Below are 19,019 nucleotides of genomic sequence, written 5' to 3'. Positions count from 1 at the left end.
GTATTCACTTATTAGGCTGTCGGGAGTGTAATAACCTTGTATTCACTTCTTAGGTAGTCAGGAGTGTAATGACTTCGTATTTACTTCTTAGCTTTTCAGGAATGCAGTGACCTTGTATTGACGTCTAAGGTTTTCAGGAATGTAATGACCTTGTATTGACTTCTTAGGTTGTCCGGAGTGTAAAGACCTTGTATTCACTTATTAGGCTGTCGAGAGTGTAATGACCTTGTATTCACTTCTTAGGTAGTCAGGAGTGTAATGACTTCGTATTTACATCTTAGCTTTTCAGGAATTCAATGACCTTGTATTGATGTCAAAGGTTTGCAGGAATGTAATGACCTTGTATTGACTTCTTAGGTTGTCGGGAGTGTAATGACCATGCATTGACTTCTTAGCTTGTCGGGAATGTAGTGACCTTGTATTGACTTCTTATGTTGTTGGGGGTGTAATTACATTGTATTAACTTCTTAGGTTGTCAGGGGTGTAATGACCTTGTATTGACAGCTTAGGTTTTCGGGAGTGTAATGATCTTGTATTGACTTCTTAGGTTGTAGGGAGTGTAATGACCTTGTATTGACTTTTTAGGTTGTCGAGGGTGTAATGATCTTGTACTGACTTCTTAGGCTTTCAAGGATGTAATGACCTTGTATAGCGTTCTTAGGTTGCCTAGGGTGTAATGACCCTATATGGACTCCTTAGGTTTTCAGAAATGTAATGACCTTGTATTGAATTACTAGGTTTTCAGGAATATAATGACCTTGCATTGACTTCTTAGGTTGTAGGGAGTGTAATGACCTTTTATCGGCTTCTCAGGTTTCCAGGAATGTAGTGACCTTGTATTGACTTCTTAGGTTGTCCGGAGTGTAATGACCTTGTATTCACTTAGCTTTTCAGGAATGCAATGACCTTGTATTGACGTCTTTGGTTTTCAGGAATGTAATGACCTTGTATTGACTTCTTAGGTTTTCAGGAATGTAATGGCCTTGTATTGACTTCTTAGGCTATCGGGAGTGTAGTGACCTTATATTGACTTCTTAGGTCTTTGGGAGTGCAATGACCTTGTATTAACTTCTTAGGTTGTCGGGAGTGTAATGACCCTGTATTGCTTTTTATGTTGTCGGGGGTGTAATGACTTTGTGTCAGACAAAGCCTCGACCTCTTATGAGACAAAAATGCCAGCAGGCGCTTTTGTCTAGCGCGAGGCACGTGGGCAGCTCCACTCGCCCATAGTTGCACGCAGCAGCAAAAGCCTTTGGCAAAATACTGCAAAAACGTGTTCTCTGCGTTGCAGAGATGCAAGTGCGTAAGAAATGACTAGCGGAACAAGCGCGTCTTCGTTATGATGAGAAAAGTGACGCGCAATGTGAAAGCACGCTGCTTCGAAAACGCGAAGCTGAACGACGCTGTGTGGGAGCCATGGGACTCAAAAAGCTTGCCGAGCATGTGAAGTGCATATACCCGGACACGTCCTCTACATGTGCTAAATGTGATGTGTTTTTTTTGTGTTTACACGCAGAGGGGGAGGGCGCCGCACACACATGCAACACTAACATTTGCGTACACATTTGCGTAATGGGTCCTCCGAAATGCTTCTGTTCAGTGCATTTAGCTAAAACCAGAATTGACATTTTGTCGACAAAGTAAAGGATAAGTTATTGAGCCTAAAAACTTGGCCCAATAGTGTTGCTGCAGTAAGTTTCTTGATGAAGAGGTTGGGAAGAAAGAGATGGAGCGTAAACTTTATTTTCAAATCAATAAGATTCGAGTCCGGCGTCTTTTTAGCGGGTCTGGACACCCGCCATGGATGTGGTTCCGAGACCTTGTCTCGAAGCGGCTTCCTCGGTTCGCTGGACGGACCAGAGTTGTGCTGTCACGTTCGAGCTGAGCAGTGCGTTCTTCCAGCGCGAGCAGAGGCTGGCGGGGGAACATACGAAGGGGACGGCACTGTCTGACTTGTTTGTTAACTCCTGACACTCCCATAACATGTGGTTGAGCGTGGCAACCTCGCCACACGATGTGAATCTCTTTGTAGTGTACATGTCTGGATACATGGTGTGCATGAGTCTGGGGATTCTGTAAGAATCCGTTTGTAATTGTCTGAAGTGTGGAAGAAGGAGAGAAAGACTAATTATTTCAACGGCTTCGCCCCTGTGACCGCTACGCCACCTTTCAAAAAGCAAACGCCTTTCGTTAGCGTAACAATACTGAGCAAGCAAACCTTGGCGACTCAGAGCAGATACTATTCTTAAAGCTCGCTTGTGTTCATGACACTGTTTCTTATTCGCTCACAAAGTCGTTGAATACATGCTACCACTTGTCTCCTTTTTGAAATTTCGGCGAGCTTGAGATTCTCTTGTACAAAGTAATCTTGGGAACTGTCACAAATTTTACTCTCAAGATTTCATACTTTTCCATGTTTAAAGTGGGTTCAGGAAATTAGGAATGTTTTGCCCTGCGCAGATGGCACATCGTGCTTAATAGGGGTCTGACATTTGACTAGTTGGGGCCTAAATAAACAGTTAACCATATCTGCCAATATATGACCAATAACATGATATTCTTTTGGCGGCTAAAAGGGATAGAAAAGTCAGGTTGGTCATTTACTACGAAAAACAGATAATCCATCTGCCAAGCAACCGCACTAATAAATATAATCCATCGTATATTCAAGCAACGAATTGGACGCCAGGGAATGAAGGCAGAAGAGAATGACGTGGAATGTTGAAATTTACAGGTATTTTGTACAGTTGACGGGGGCGAGAGGTCAAGTGATCGATGGGAAAGGGCTTCGGCCTGTGATATAGAGGCGCAATTATGTTTGCGATTAGCGTGTCTGACGTGAGTCTTCACAGGATAAAAGGGCGGAGGGCTCAAATGAAGGTGACGACTTGGAGTGAACAACAGGGCTAAGGAGGGAAGCTTCAGGCTTGAGGGAACGTTTCCATCTATCCATCAAAATATACTACCAAATCAACTAATATTTATCTATTGCGACCACTACGAAAGTAACAAGTGTGCAAGGCTTTTATAAAACGAAGCTTCAAAGTAAAAAACACGTGGCGGGCACTTCGTAAGACATTTGTACCAAAAACAGAAAAATTTAAACCGTCAATTTGAGAGATCAGCAGGGAAAAAAAAGCACGAACCTTTGCACACTACACAGAACTAACAAGTATAACGTATATGTGTTCCTGAATCGTTCATTCAGCCCTACTAAAGATAACAATAAAGTAAACACGAATAACATATATGACGCGTATAAGTAACAGATATATGAAGAATTTTTATTCACCGCAGCATGAAAAGCCAGCATTCTTAACGACTATGTATAATGCGCGTTTCGACAAGGGGACATCACAAGTCTCCTTGCCCGAACGTTGGCTCTAGCCTGAGGCATCCCTCGTTCGACCAATACTGATCAACGGTGAGTAGGTTACTCCTGCCGTTTCGCTGTCGGATGATAGTGCCGTGATGCTTCCAGCGTTCACAGAAATGAAAAGTTATTCGTTGATCTATGAGCGCTGATGCAGTTAAGTCCCGAGCAATTCGAGCTGTTGAGGCCCAACCACAAGGATAAAGTTTTCGACGTTATTCTGGGCATCACGCGAGGGCGGTCGACGTCGGCCGGCTTTCATGCGTTGCTTCGGGCGTCGGCGCTGTGATCTGTCATCGGCAGACCCCAGAGTCCAGCAAGCGCGCGGCCCTGGCGTCGACGCCAAACATCCGTCGGTAACTTGTACGTTGTGGTTGGGGCTTTAGGGTTGCGTGATAGATATATAGACACAGGCCTGAGGTGTGTATACCTGGTACACTTGGAGAAGGTGGCCGCGTGGAAGCACTTCTCAGCTGGCACTGCGCTGTCGACGCAGTTCTTTCTGCAGCTGGCGTGCGACGCGAACTTGTTGCGGCTGTGGTTGCAGACGACGGTGCTGTCGGTGGCCGTCATGACACACGCGTTCACCGCCGGCTGGTAGTAGTACTCGTCGCGGACTTTCACGCAGTACGTGTGCAACGCCGAGGTACAGCCATGCTTTGTTGGCTGCTGAAAAGAACAGGAAACGCGATACAGCGATTCCCCCTTCTTATGTTGAGTGTACAGCGAACATTACGATTTAAGTATATTCTGCTTATAAGTCAGTATACTGCAAGTGAATGCGGGCTGATCGGCGGTGCTGCTTTACTTTTTACGCGGAGAAACGGAGACTCAATGGAGTTCGAACAAGCATGCCCGCGAAGGAGTTCTGATTTCTCCTGTCATCTCCTGATTTCCCTTTCTCAAGTGCATCAATATTGTCATGTTGTAGTGACGGTGAAGAACGACACAGTGTCATGACTGCGAGTTACAAATTTAAAACTTTATTGGGCGAAGTTGTGCTCCCCAAAAAACAAGTAACACTCAAAGTGAATTCCAACGGCTAATTCGGAGCACTTCCGGTAACAGTTGGACTGCTCTTTGCGCAGCAAGTCTATACCATTGGGAGATTGAGAGTGCCTCCCGAATCGTTCAGTGGTGGATTGGGAGCAACTCCACCGCTAGATCCACTCCACGGAGCAGCGCTCCCTACTCCGCGAAAATTGACGGAGTCGACTGGAAGTCGCGCGACGTCATGCCACCCGCAGCCAACGTACCTCTGGTACCGTTATGGTGCGCGCGCCCGTGAACGCGAATCGCGGTTTCTCGGAAGCAATGAGTGGTGCTTCGCATCGTCAACTTGCACTGCTTGCAGAGGGCGATGATTCATCTAGCTCCAGTTCCGAATCGACCAGCGGGGGATACTCAAGCGACGAAGAAGCTTCAGAAGCTAGTGTATTCAGGGAAGCTTTCGATATCATGCTTTGGCCGCCTGCCAAAAAAAGAGACGGAAAGTTGCGCTTTTTGTCGACGACGTCGTTTGCCAGTAATCGCATGAAGTGGTAACAACGGATGTGTAGCGGCCGTCCGTCTTTACGTTGTCCGCGGAAAGCCAATTTAACTCGCCGTACCTCGCCGTAGGGTTCATTGCCCTGCGCTCTTTCTTGCAATCTAGTCGGCTTCCAGACTGAGGCATCACCACAGCCGCTCGGCAAGCCTGCTTTTGCCTTTGAATAAAGCCAGTTGACTCCCTGTTCTCAAGCTGTAAAAACGTGTATACCTTGCTTACGCTAAACCGAGCTGCCAACGCGTGGTGACCCAGGGCATTTACGTTTTTTTCGAAGACTAGCCATGAGTGAAGCTGCTCGTACTCCTACTGACAGAGACAGCGCCACGATTACGTCTCCTGTAATCGCTGCGGAGCTTCAACTTCCCAGCCTTTGGTCCAATAATCTCCTAGTTTGGCTTATGCAAGTAGAGGCCCGTTTTCAACTCCGCCGCATCACTTCACAGGCAGCAAGGCACCTGCACGTCGTCACAGCGCTACCCTCCGGCATCGCCAATGCCACAGACGACTTGCTAGCACGTACGTCTTCGGCCACAGCATACGACGACCTTAAACGCATGGTCTTGCAGCCCTAATCAATAACGAACAGTACAAATCAATAAAAAAAGCAAAAAGAATAAAGAGACACAAACAAAATTAGACTGCCAAATGCCTTAATTCCTTAAATCCTTTTTATTCGGGCAAATTACATTTTGGCCTCAAAAATAAGTGTGTATCTTGAAACGTCATTCAGCGCGTTTTCTTGCTGTAAACTTTGTGCAGTTTTGTTGCCATCCAGTTGGCAGCTTCCTGGTTTTCACCAAATGAGATGCTGGGAACTGCGAGCTCCTTTGATTTCTTCATCTTTGTTAACACGCTGTTGAAGCTTCCCACGACCTCTTGAGCCGCTGTCTCGAAGTGGCTGTTCTTTCTTTTTTTTTACTGCAGTGACATGCATGCTGTTCTAATAGACGCTTTCATACAAGTGAAATGTTTCGCAGGAATATTGAACACCAGAACTACCGAGACTGTGGTGCCACCATCCGTGGTGTTTGCTGGGGCTGCGCTGGTGGCTGTGCTGGTGGTTGTTGTCTGCTCGTAGCAGTGGACCTTGGTGGTATATGGATAAAGATTATCTGTTAAGAGAGCTGCAGCTTAGTAGATATAACATCACATGCTCACCCGGACGATGCTGCAGGCTCACTGTAATTTGGGCTGAGCAAGCTGAAATACAGTGAAAACAGAGTGGTATTACAATACTATTGCATACGCGACTTCTGCATGTCCTGCACATTCTTTTTACTGCCAACAAGACAGTTCAATCAAGACATTATTCCTCCTTTTTTAAGTCATAAAATATTTGTTTGAAAAAACAATTCATGTGTATAAAAGACTGTTTGTGTTCTAAACCGCAGACGTACCCACCTTGAGATGTCTTCATCCTCAGACTGGCACCGAGACTGAGGTGCTCTTGCCGAGTGTCTGCTTTGCGGAAAACACAGAATCATTGTTAAAATGAGGTAGATATGTGAATTATAAAAGCCACATTTGATGTGAAATATGATGTGAATTTACTAAGCACACATTTGATCCATGAGCTCCTTAGCAGGCGACGGGCTGGGCAAGCTGCATATCATTTTTTTTATGCCAAATGGAAATTTTTCAATGTAGCACATGTTGACGTAGGTATGGAAGCAAACAAAGTACCTGTCCATAGTGACACGGCTGCTTGTGCCTGCCCCTTCTGCCTGCTGCGAGTGTCTGTAACGGCAGCAACTGCTATGTTAACATATAAGCTGTTAAAAAGCATTAAGAAAATATAGTATTGCCACCTAACAATCTTGGGAAAACACGGGGAAGGCGGGAGATGGAAGTTCAAGACGATGAGCAAAACGAGAACAACGCTGGCTCCTGCTTTCACCTTGTTCTCGTTTTGCTCACCACCTACCTATTTTGCAGCACAGGTATATTTGTAGTTATTCTGGAAATCAGCAACGGGGCACCCGGTATTATGTTGCGCACTAGATGCTACACATGCAGGTCGCCGTTCTTAATAGGGGTATACATATAGAAGCAATGCATGCACTGCTTGTTCTACTTCCCTTATATGAAAGTGGAACTGAGTAAATGGTTGTTTCATGACCCACTTGATAACGCTAGTTGTCAGCACTCAGAGTGGAGCAAAATACGAATTTGGAACCACGGGCTATGGGTAAGAGTAGGCGCGGGCAGGAAAGTGAGGAAAAGCCCTTTCGTAGGTATATGTATGTATGTATATATGCCAGTAAATGCATACGCTTATGCTGCATCACGGCCCGCTGAGAGAAAAAAAAAAACCCGCGACCTAGTGCTTAGCTATTTTTAGAATGTTTTTCGTGGGAATAACATGCTATTGCATTTTTGAGCATGACAGAACATGCGCTTCAACGTATCCGCGCACCAGCGAGATGTGACAAGGGAGTACAGCTCCAACCATGTGCAACACAACCGTTCACAGTGTCGAGTTAAAACGGCGGCAAATGACCCTTTTCCTGATGCCTCATCCTTACCTCCCTGCGTAGTATGGTGTTATGCGGGGAATGTTATCGGCGATTACGTAAAAAGAACCACTCGGTTTTGATTTTTCCGGCGCTGCCCGGGACTTCAATTTTTGAAGAGCAATCTTCAGCCAGTGGTCGCGAAAGTTTTTGAATTTGGCCGCGGGCTGTTTACCTGCATGACATGTTTAAGCAAATTTACACGTCAACACAGGTTCCCGCATAATGCACGACATGCACCTAAGTTCCACCATTTACTCACCTGTCATTACAAACTGTTGGCCTATGATGTGCGATCGATTTACTCTCGCTTCCTTGTCTTTGGACTCCTCGCTCGATTGATCGTATAAGCAGGAATGTGTGCGCACTCTCTCAAGAAGAGCTTCCATGGTGCGGAAACGGGACCCTCCCCGACGTTTCCGCAGCGATAAACAAACGACGCCATGTTGCGGGTACGTCACTGTGCGGCTCGCATGTGATTGGTGCTCGTTTTGCGGCTGCCGCGAAAAATGGGTCTCGCACCCATTCGAGAATTTGCCGTGCGTTGCTGTCGCTTTTCGCGAATCTTGCCTCTCGCGACAGCATCGTGCGCCGCGCGTGGCGTGTCTTGCGCGTTTTTGTCGCTAATCCCTTACAAAAATGACTTTAGACTGTCTATAGAAAGTCTATAGACTTCTTATAGACGACCTTTCCTTTCTATAGATTTGGACTTTTGTTGATACAAAGTCTGTAGACTGTCTATAGACGAAAGTCGATAAAGTTTCTATTTCTTTTTGTCTATACGCAGTCTATAGACGGTCTATAGAAAAAAGTCGATAAGGTGTTTGCTCTTTTTTGCCTACTTCCCCTCTATGGACTACCTATAGACGAAAGTCGATACAGCTTCTATCTATTTTTGTCCATACTTTGTCTATAGACTTTCTATAGACGAAAGTCGATAAGGTTTCTATTTCTTTTGTCTACTCGCAGTCTATAGACAGTTTATAGAAAAAAGTCGATAAGGAGTTTGTTTCTTTATTGTATCCTTCCCCTCTATGGACTACCTATAGACGAAAGTGGATTACGGTCTCTATCTATTTTTGTCCATACTTTGTCTATAAAATTAAATTAAATTATGGGGTTTTACGTGCCAAAACCACTTTCTGATTATGAGGCACGCCGTAGTGGAGGATTCCGGAAATTTCGACCACCTGGGGTTCTTTGACGTGCACCTAAATCTAAGTACACCGGTGTTTTCGCATTTCGCCCCCATCGAAATGCGACCGCCGTGGCCGGGATTCGATCCCGCGATCTCGTGCTCAGCAGCCTAACACCATAGCCACTGAGCAACCACGGCGGGTATACTTTGTCTATAGACTTTCTATAGACGAAAGTCGATAAGGTTTCTATTTCTTTTTGTCTACTCGCAGTCTATAGACAGTCTATAGAAAAAAGTCGATAAGGTGATTTTTTTTGTATCCTTCCCCTCTATGGACTACCTATAGACGAAAGTGGGTACGGTCTCTATCTATTTTTGTCTATACTTTGTCTACAGACTTTCTAAAGACGAAAGTCGATAAGGTTTCTATTTGTTTTCGTCTACTCGTAGATTATGGACGGTCTATAGAAAAAAGTCGATAAGGTGTTTGTTTCTTTTCTGTCTACTTCCCCTCTATGGACTACCTATAGACGAAAGTGGGTACATGTCTCTGTCTATTTTTGTCCATATACTCTTCCATAGACTTCCATATACTTGTCCATATACTTTTGTCCATAGACTTTCTATAGACGAAAGTCAATAAGGTTTTTATTTCTTTTTGTCTACGCGCAGTCTATAGATGGTCTATAGAAAAAATTCCGTAAAGTGTTTGTTTCTTTTTTGTCTGCTTCCCCTCTATATGGACTACCTATAGACGAAAGCCGATACAGTCTCTATTTATTTTGGTCCATACTCTGTCTATAGACTCTCTATATTAGACAGTTAATAATAATAGTCGGCTAAGGTTTCTATTTCTTTTTCTCTCCTGGTGTATACTCCCCGCCCTCTGCGAAGGCGATGATATGGCACTGGTTCATGCGCGACCGGCACCTCGTGCAACCCCGGCGCGACGGGCAAACCGTGCAGTCTGCTAGCCGTCATTCGGTGCAGCTGCACCGAACGAGGATCGCGGCGGAACAGGCAACGTCCGAGTCACAAAGGTCTTCCAGGCACCCGAAGGCCCTAAACCTGGCTGCTTCCCGGACGTACACTTCGCGAGACCAGCTGGTGAAGGTCAGATGGTGATGATGTGGCAAAGGTGGTGAATAAGTCGCGAAAGCCGGCAGACCAGGTGGTGAATTCACCACCTGGTCTGCCTCTGAGTTGTCGTGGTATTGCATGTCTATAGATTAACAATAGACAAACATCGTTAATCTGGGCCCAACCCGTGTACGCTGTAACCAAGCGCAGGTACCGGTGGATAATACGTAGTTGCGTTTGATATAAGCCACTGAAGTTGTATACTGCTGAGATTGCTGTAGAGCCTATTTGTAGACATTAGTATACACATAGTGTATACCTCCGCATTTGTTGACCACATGATATAATCTACGTAGTCGGTCTCGGCAATCCCAAGATAGTCTTCACAGTTGTCGCATCACTTTTGCGGCAGTAGAATAAAGAAAGCAAAACGCCGATCCAATTGTTATAATAGTTGTTATGAACGCCAGCTTCAGCTACAAGTGGATTCCAAACAGGCATCGAGCTAACAGCAAGGACACTCGTAATGTTTGTAGCTGACAACGCGGACTTTGTGAATGTGCGATGAACCGATGTCGCGCATGTGGTGTTCGCGTTGTGTGTCGTCCGATTCTCGGATACTTTTCACATTTTCTTCATACCTCAGCTGCGTCACTAACATAGGGCGGTTTTTTGTTGACTGATATCATGCACTATAAACCCATCAAAGTTTCTCATTCACTTAAAATAGGTGCCAAATCATCAGAGCCCACCCAGTATTTCGCCGGCGGTATGCCTGGGCAGCCACGCATATGAGTACCTCAATGCTGTACTGATTGCTTTGACCTATCACCGGAATAGAAAATTAGCACTAACATACGTGCGGGCATCACATTTGGTGGTACGCTTGAAGATATGCTACAAGTACGCTGTATTACTAATCGACGCTGGCAATAATGCGTCTGAAACGTTTGAAGGGCCCTGTAATGGCTTTTACAAACAGCGCATTCAAGTTAGCGTTCCAGTCTCATACGATATCTACCCCTTCTACTCTGTTTCTCTTTTTATCCCTCTTAACCCTTCCCCCTGCGCAGGGTAGCCAACCGGAACTACCTCTGGTTAACCTCCCTGCCTTTCTCTACATTATTTTCTCTCTCTCTCTCTCTCTCATACGATAGCCCACAGCGTTTGTCATAGAACCTGCCAGCGCATTTCCTTCGTCCACGAAAAAAGATGAATAATGGTGATAAAGATGAATAAGCCACCCGTTCCGGCGCGCATGGCGCGCAGAGAGAGAGCGAAAAAAAAAATGAAGGAGGAAAAGGCGCTCACACTCCTCCGAGCGCGCGCGTCCTCGCGCGCGGAGCTCCTGCGCATGTTCGGAGATCTTGCGCATGCGCGGTGGTGCGCCATCTCAACGAGTGCGCCGAGCACGTAAACGGTTGTACCGGTGTGCGGTGTCCGCCTGAACGTTGGTGTCTGTGTATGCGTGTCATCTTTGTGGCATCACACGTCAACTACACTGAACGGTAAGCTTTAGCAAAGATGTTTTGCGTCAATAGCTCATGATTATGTGAGCGCATTTCGTAGCGCGAAGCGGCTGCATGTAGCGCAGGCGACTCGGGTATAGTGTCGGTTTGTCGTTTACATGGTTTCATAACGCGCTCTTGTTCTCGCTTCTACTATACGGAATGTTTTACGGCGAGCGATCACTCGGGCTTGTTGATTTTCGCATAATAGTTTAGGTGCGTAAAGAAGAAAGCTACACCATGTTTTAACTTGATATTGAGCTACCACTAAGCGGATTGTGTATGTTGGGCAGCCAGTGTGGTAGATCTCATTTCGTGGCGCTTGATCCGGCCGCGATGAATGCTGCGCCGCATGTGTAATGAAATTCTCGTGACACGCTTTACGTATATATCTCGAAATTGTGTTAGCATCAAGAATGTTCTGACAGACACGTATAGTTAAATAACTCCTAACGTACTCGGATGAAAGGCCGTGTTTGCGGGGCATGCATCAGCAGTGTGTGCACTGCCGTTTTCGCATTGTTTTTAAGGTAGCAGTATTTTTAAGGTTTCTGGCAACCAATCTAAATAATTTTGGGAAGTTACCGCAAGCAAAACACGAGACTTGAAGAAATGTCAAGCGAAAATCTCTAGATTCACCCAATCTATTTATATGCAACCACAAACGCTTTTGGAGCATGAAACCTGCGATAAGCTCAGTCACTCGCAGCTTCGCAACTTAGCCGAAAAAATTGGAGCACAATAAATTAGTCGCTCCGGGAAGCACCTTTACGCGTTTCAGACTGAAGGCATTGCGTTTGACGGTAGTTGGAAGATTTGTTTTTTGTCTCTTTTTTAAACAGTTTAGCAGCAGAAGTTATCTTTCGAGCTATATGAAAAGCGTTAAGCGCCTTTCGATGCTTCGGGGTTATGCAGTTTACGTGCTCTTAATCTCTAGGCAGCTGCTGGCGCAGATTCGCATTGTGCCAGTCGTGCACGGTATGAAGCCCTTGTCGTGCGCAATAAGTGTTCCGGTTTTCATTACTGTTGCATGTAGTGCCGTCGCCTTGGACAGACTGCATACTATATGCGCTGTACAAAAGAAAAAAGAGCCAGATTATCAATTTGGTGGTCTTTTCTTAGTAGATAACGCACAGATTATTCAAATAATTCAGTGGACATTGCATTTGTTCTACCCTTATTAACACACCTAAGAGATCGTAACATGTTTTAGTTGATAAGTGACCTGATCAGTACGCCCCCATTCATGCGCATTCTACTGAAAGTGTGGCAAATGTATTCATCTCGAAGTATGAGAAAAGAGACAATGCAGACTGTTCTAAGCGGAAATAAATTGCAAATGTTAACGTGATTGTTCAAAACTGCAGTCAGTATGCTGAGCGTGTTCGATCGGCACGGGCACATTGCATTAACACCTGAAAAATGTGCACAGTCCAGCAGGGTATCTTTGTTTCAACAATTATTATTATAGGAATCGTTTGGGATTCTCACATTTCTTTCATTTTTATGAGTACACTGTGTGTCACATGAACCTGTCTTGAAACGAAACGTACCGTTGCTAACACCGGCGACCATTATGGTTGTCTAACTGCTTATCATACTATAATATAACGAAACATCATAATGGTACTGATTAATATTGCCATGTAGTCTTTAGTCATAGGTAAACAAAGTTAACTAGAGGCATAAGTGGTGAGAGCAAATTATACAGAAAACTACTATTGAACCGTAAAAATAACTCATTGTATAGTTTTCCCTCACATTGTTGCATTTGTTTTACGCGTGCCTCTGTGTCTTCCGTGCTGTACTCGTGTGGCCATCAATTACGAACTTGCCGAAGCCCTTGTCAGCTTTATTAAACAAGGGATTCAAGTCAGTTGCATCTAATACTACATGTTAAGTGACTGACGTGTTATTAGTTTTATCTAAATATTATGGACTGGCACTACTTGGCAAGCATTAAACCATAGTATCTTTTATTGCACTTAAGCTGCAGGCGTCATAGATTGCCAGAAAATTTTCATGAAAACAGCCAGGAAAGGCTTGGAAAAAGATCGGGAAACTTTAAATTGGCCACATAGGTATGCTGTCTTGTTACATGTCAAAGTTTCCAGAAAGTCTCTGTGTTAAATATATTTTTAAAACGTTTCACTTCATAAAAATTGAAGGAAATTGGTTCTATTTATTGAAAAAAAAAAAGAAAGTCAAGCAGGCTGACAAGGCATTTCTTACTCAATATGTTTTTTTTGCGTTAACTAAACGTCCTGAACCTCGATAGCCTAGAAAAAATTTTCATCTTTCAAAGCACCTTAAATAATTTACTGTGATAGAATTCATTCGAACTATACTATCAGTTCTGTTTCCTAGGAGGTGCATATCTGTCGTGCCATGACACAAAGTGCTCGTGTGGTATTTCGGGTGCTCATGTGGTATACCTAACTTGGAAACCTGTTAGCATGCCCAAGAGGCCTCATTACCTGCAAGAAATTAAGGTACCATATCAATACAATCAACCCATCTGCCATCTGTTGAAGTTATGGCCAATGACCCATTCATTTAAAAGTATGAGAAATACATTTCAGTGTGTACTAAGCAAAATAAATTACAATCTTAGGCATGATACTGGGAATATTCCAGTCACGTCTTCTGAAAACATCCCTCTGCACGGGCATACTTAACTACCAGCCAAAAAAACTGTACAGACAGCCCAACTGGGTAACGTTTCCGCAATAAATATAGGGACCATTTGGGATAAGTACATTAATGCATCATATATGAACTTGTCATAAAAGGGAACATACTGTTGCTGACACGAGCAGCAGTTGTGACTGTTTAATTGATCACCATACCATGCAATAGAACATTGCATAAAGGTACTGATTTGTATTGACAAGCAGCCATTAGTCATAGTTAAACCGCATTAAGTATTGACTTAGATGGTTTGAGTAAATATATTCAGCTGCTTGATGAACATACAAAGAATACACATCTGTTATTTTTGCCTCATATTGCGGCATGTACTTATTTGCAGCATACACCTGCAGCACCTTTGGGACTAATGACACAAAGGTCAAGGCCAGCCTGGCGACCATGCTTGCCAAGGAGTAGTGTAAATATTTAATCTGTTTCCATAATAGCATAAGACAAGAATTTAAGGAATTCATGTATTATATCGAGCAATAAAAACTGTTAATGCATTGCCGGTGCATTTGTTTTATTTTTTGCACTGCATGATTCAGCACTATATAAATTCTTTCTGTTTATGCAACATATATGAAAGTACAGCTGGTTCAGGAGCTTTATTAATCTACTAACGGTAACGCATAAGTGCAGATGAAAAGGAACAGGTGCACATGCATAATATCTGCATTCCATGCATTTCATATCTATAAAATGAAATGAAATACATTCAAAACGTTTTGCTACCGCATGTAATGAAAAATGTAAACTAACTTGTATATAGCCGCTATGGAGTTATGGCCTAATACACTCTTTGTAGACTTGTCTATAAAATGTCTGTGTCTATAGAGTGTCTATAAATTAATGAAAATGCACGTTTGTTGGCAAGTGTATGCAGAATGTCATAGAAAAAAGTGTATTGGATTATAAAGTTCTGTTTTTGTAGACTGAAGTCTATAGAATGTCTATAGTATATATACATTTGTCTGTAGACATTCCATAGACTTCAGTCTACAAAAGTAGAACTGTAAGCCTATACACTTGCCCATAGACATTATGCAGACAACTGTCTACAAACATGAATTTTAATTAATCCATAGACACTCTAGACTCAGACTTTTTTATAGACTAGTCCATAAAAAGTGTATGGCCATAAGTCTATAGACGGTCTATAGACAGTCTATAGACTTAGACTTCTTATAGACTAGTCTATAAAAAGTGTATGGCCATAAGTCTATCGAAAGTCTATAGACAATCTATAGACTCAGACTTTTTATAGACTAGTCTATAAAAAGTGTATGGCCATAAGTCTACAGACAGTCTATAGACAGTGTATAGACAGTCTATAGACTCAGACTTTTTATAGACTAGTCTATAAGAAGTGTGCGGCCATAAGTCTATAGACTGTCTATAGACTAGTCTAAAGAAATGTCTATAGACAGTCTATAAACTCAGACTTTTTATAGACCAGTCTATAAAAAGTGTGCGGCCATAAATCTATAGACTGTCTATAGACCAGTCTAAAGAAATGTCTATAGACAGTCTATAGACTTCATAGACAAATGTCTATGGACTGTCTATGGACTTTCTATAAAAATTTTTGTAAGGGATGCCACGTTCAGACTACGTGCGCTACGTATGGATCGTTCGCACGGATTGTAAGCGTAAACGCAAGAAGCGCAACTAGTTTGTTCACACTACTGTTACATTGAGCGGAAAGTACGCAACAATCGCAACCAGCCTGAGCGTAAATGTTGGAGCACCCGCTACTTTTACGACAGGCACAGATACGACTGTTACGATGCCGCCAATGCATGAACTAGTTTCGGTTTGCATCTTCCGGCCACAGAGCTTCCGGCCTCCCCAGATTCCGCGTTTTCATCTGGTACCCGCCATCCCAGCAATCCGATGTAGCACCGTTGTTTTGTGAGCGTCTATGCGGTTTGACGCTCTTATTGTGCTGTGTGTGCTCGTGGCTGGCGATGATACTAGCTGCGGAAGCCTCTGCGTGACCGCCATCCCAGCCATCCGGCGTTGCAACGCTGTTCCTTGCTGCTGCTGCCGACGCCATCCGCGTTTTCCCGGGTTCGCACCAAACGCGCGCCGTGTCACTGAGTGCAGTGCGGTATTCCGGTGTCATTGTGTTGTGTACACTGCCCGCGCCTAGTGATGATGCTAAGTGCGGAAGCTTCTTCGCTGTGCAGTGATGAATTACTAATTAAAGAAGTGCGAAAGAGGCCGATACTCTATGACCAGCGCCTGAAAACTTTGGGCTTGAAGAGCCTCGACCTGCGCTAACAGCCGCTTGCTGATCGGTGCCGTGTTGAAAAATGCGAAACGCAGCTGTCCCAGAACGGCGATTGGCCAGTCGTAAAAAAACGTATCTTATCGAAAGGCTCAATGTGAACATAGGCGGTTGCTAGCTGCGTGAACAGTCGTTCCAGCAGTTGCGCAAATTGCAATAAATACGCCACTTATATCGGATGCGACTGTAGTCTGAACGCGGCTTAATGCGGGCGTACCTTTAAGCGCTTCTTCCTGCGGTGAGCGTCGTCGTTGGCGTAACCGAACGAACAAGCACAGCTAAAGATGAAAGCGCACGCGGAGCGCAGCGACTGGATGAAAGGCACGAAGAAGAAAGCGTTGAGGAGAGTGCAGCGCAACCAGAAGGCGGAAAGCGCAGAAGGGAATGGCGAAAAGAGCGAGGAGGAAAGCGGACTGCCGACAGAAACAGGCATGCGGCCAGCGCGGAAACAAAGAGCTGGCGAGCGCTTTGGACCTACTGCGCATGCGCTACTCTACCTGTGGCGCCGCCACCGCTAGAGTATGCGCTCTGCGCGAGCAATGCGTTCCAACGTGTTCACGCTTTCTTTCTGAACAAGGATCGACGCAACCAGTGGAAATGTGTCGTCTGCCGCTGCTGCTAAATGAACTGTGCAAGCAGAGGCTCGGCTATACCGCCGAGAGCACTTTGCCATTCAGAATAAAATTCTTTGCCATAATATATCGCGAATTCAAAACACCTAAACGGCTGAGCTCGAAATTCGCACTAGGAAGTACCGTATAATCGTCGGTGTTTTTTTTTCTTTCTTTTGCTTGATATGTAATCCTTTCTTAGGACATAGTTCGTGTATTCACAAAATAACTCAAGCTGGTGCCTGTGCTCTTAAGGGCGGCCCCCTGGTAGCTCCCGGTAACTTCGGCGCGTTTTCTGTATGAATCGGCTGGGGATTCGGGCGTTGCTGTCTCGTCGGCTGAAACTTTGATGCCGCAATGATGTCAACTGCATTCAGCACATGTACAGTGCAGTTTTTCAGGCATAATAATCGTGCTTCCAACACACATTTATCCTAAATTTTCGAAGTATGCTTTGAAGGCACTTAAACGTAGTCGGAACTCTTGAATGCAAAATTAGTCCCCGATTGTAGGCATGTTCCGATTGTTTGAGATGCGATTACAAGCACTTTTCCCAGCTTTATTCCTATATAAGAAGAAGGTACGTGGCCGAAAGCCTAAATTTTGTCAAAGGTAATCTAACAAACTGGTAACAGTGGCAATAATTGCAAGATAAAAAATTTAGGCGCCGCGTCCTTACATGGTACTTTGTGGGTCTGTAGTATTTAATATATGTCCCTAATCACCGAAAGCTTTGGCGACACATGAAACACAACATAAAAAAAATAATTATAGGGTCTAACAGACGAGAACCACGCACATGAATATAAAGCACGCAGTAGTGCAGCTTGCGCGGTAATTTTGACCAACTGGGGTTCTTTACCGTCGTACCACCGATCAGACTGTGAACAAGGCCCCCGTATGGAAGCAGAAACGCTTTTCCTTTGTTTTTATGTTCTTGGTCTGCGTCTTTTTTACCTTCAACTATGTGCCCCTATATCTACAACAGCGTTTTTGCATTTCGCCTCCGCCGAAACGCGGCTGCCATGACAGGGAACAAGCCCCCGACATTAAGCTCAGCAGCGCATTTCCCTAGACATCCCGCTATACCTTGGTGAGTCACAGCAAAGCCTTCAAAGGACGTGTAGTACACGTTTGACAACCCGTTCTTCCGGATAGTGAAGGAGGCGTGATACGCCTGTGGAGATCTGAACGACCCACTACTGAAAATTAAAAAAATTCAAAATCTTGTGCTTTATGCACGTAGATCTGTACGTACTGGCGGGTACCTGTCGATGTTAGGAGTAATTGACTTCTGATGAGAAATTTATGGAGGACGAAGAAAACTATATTGCGCAGTCATATCGCCTGTACCATTTGTTTTTCTCGTTGTACATGTGTGGTACGGGATGGGGTGCCTTCAACCGTCACGACAACATATCCTACATATTGTTTGCTTCGTGCAAAAAAGAAAAATAAAGAAAGGGAAGTCTGTTAGAACATCAAAGTATATTAAAAGAATAAAGTTTATGTGATTTATTATTTTAATGCGCCGGATTCGACGAAATAGTTGTAGGCTTAACTTATAATGTCACCTAGGCCCGTGTTCACAAAAAAACTTTTGCGCTAGAATTTTTTGTAACAGAAAAATTCAGCCAATGCTGACGCTGGACCTATCATTATAGAAGGCGACCGGCCAATGGTCAAGAGCACTTAGTAAGAAAAAAAAAAAACATATCCGCCTCCATTCCACCCTTTGAAGATGAATGTGCAGCGAAGCTGGTGCGGATGTTAGACAAGTACCACCATCCCAACTGACGTTACACGACGTTACCACCACAAGCAACGTACATCACGCGCAAACGCAAGCGTGCGTAGAGGTGCAGCATACATGCTCATTCTTCTAGGCTGTCCGCCGAGCGCAAGAGCCTTATTGAAGTATATTATAGTTTAAAAGCAAACTGCGTCAGAAAACGCGTAAAGTACGACTTACACACAAGCTGCAGGCATGATAGTTTCGGATTGTTATTCGATTATACGCAGAAACTGAAGGACAAATTCGTTTTCCAGCTGCCATTTGAGGTCTGGCTGAGTGGCCACGGCTGCTAGGTGGTGGTAGCGTTAGTACAGCATGCATCCGCATCCTTGTAGGCGGTCCACCTAACGCAAGTGTGTTATCGAAATAATTAAATTTATCAAAGTAAAATGCGTAAGAAAATTCATAATGTACGATTTGCATGCAAACTACAAATATGGTAGCATCGAACTGTGATTTGAATATACG

General features: G+C 44.3%; 1 protein-coding gene across 2 annotated transcripts in view; it reads right to left on the bottom strand.

The window, feature by feature from the left end:
• Window positions 1-19,019, bottom strand: part of LOC135899758 (uncharacterized) — a 34,592-nt gene that overhangs the window by 11,785 nt on the left and 3,788 nt on the right. The window contains exon 3 of one of the 2 annotated variants that reach the window (XM_065429089.2): window positions 3,804-4,042. In XM_065429089.2, the coding sequence (XP_065285161.1) occupies window positions 3,804-4,042 (239 nt within the window). The remainder of the gene's footprint in view (window positions 1-3,803; window positions 4,043-19,019) is intronic. The other variant, XM_065429090.2, reaches the window with a different exon arrangement.

The sequence above is a fragment of the Dermacentor albipictus genome, chromosome 5, assembly GCF_038994185.2.
Source record: "Dermacentor albipictus isolate Rhodes 1998 colony chromosome 5, USDA_Dalb.pri_finalv2, whole genome shotgun sequence".
Taxonomy (NCBI): domain Eukaryota; kingdom Metazoa; phylum Arthropoda; class Arachnida; order Ixodida; family Ixodidae; genus Dermacentor; species Dermacentor albipictus.
This window is presented reverse-complemented; position numbering and strand designations above follow the sequence as displayed.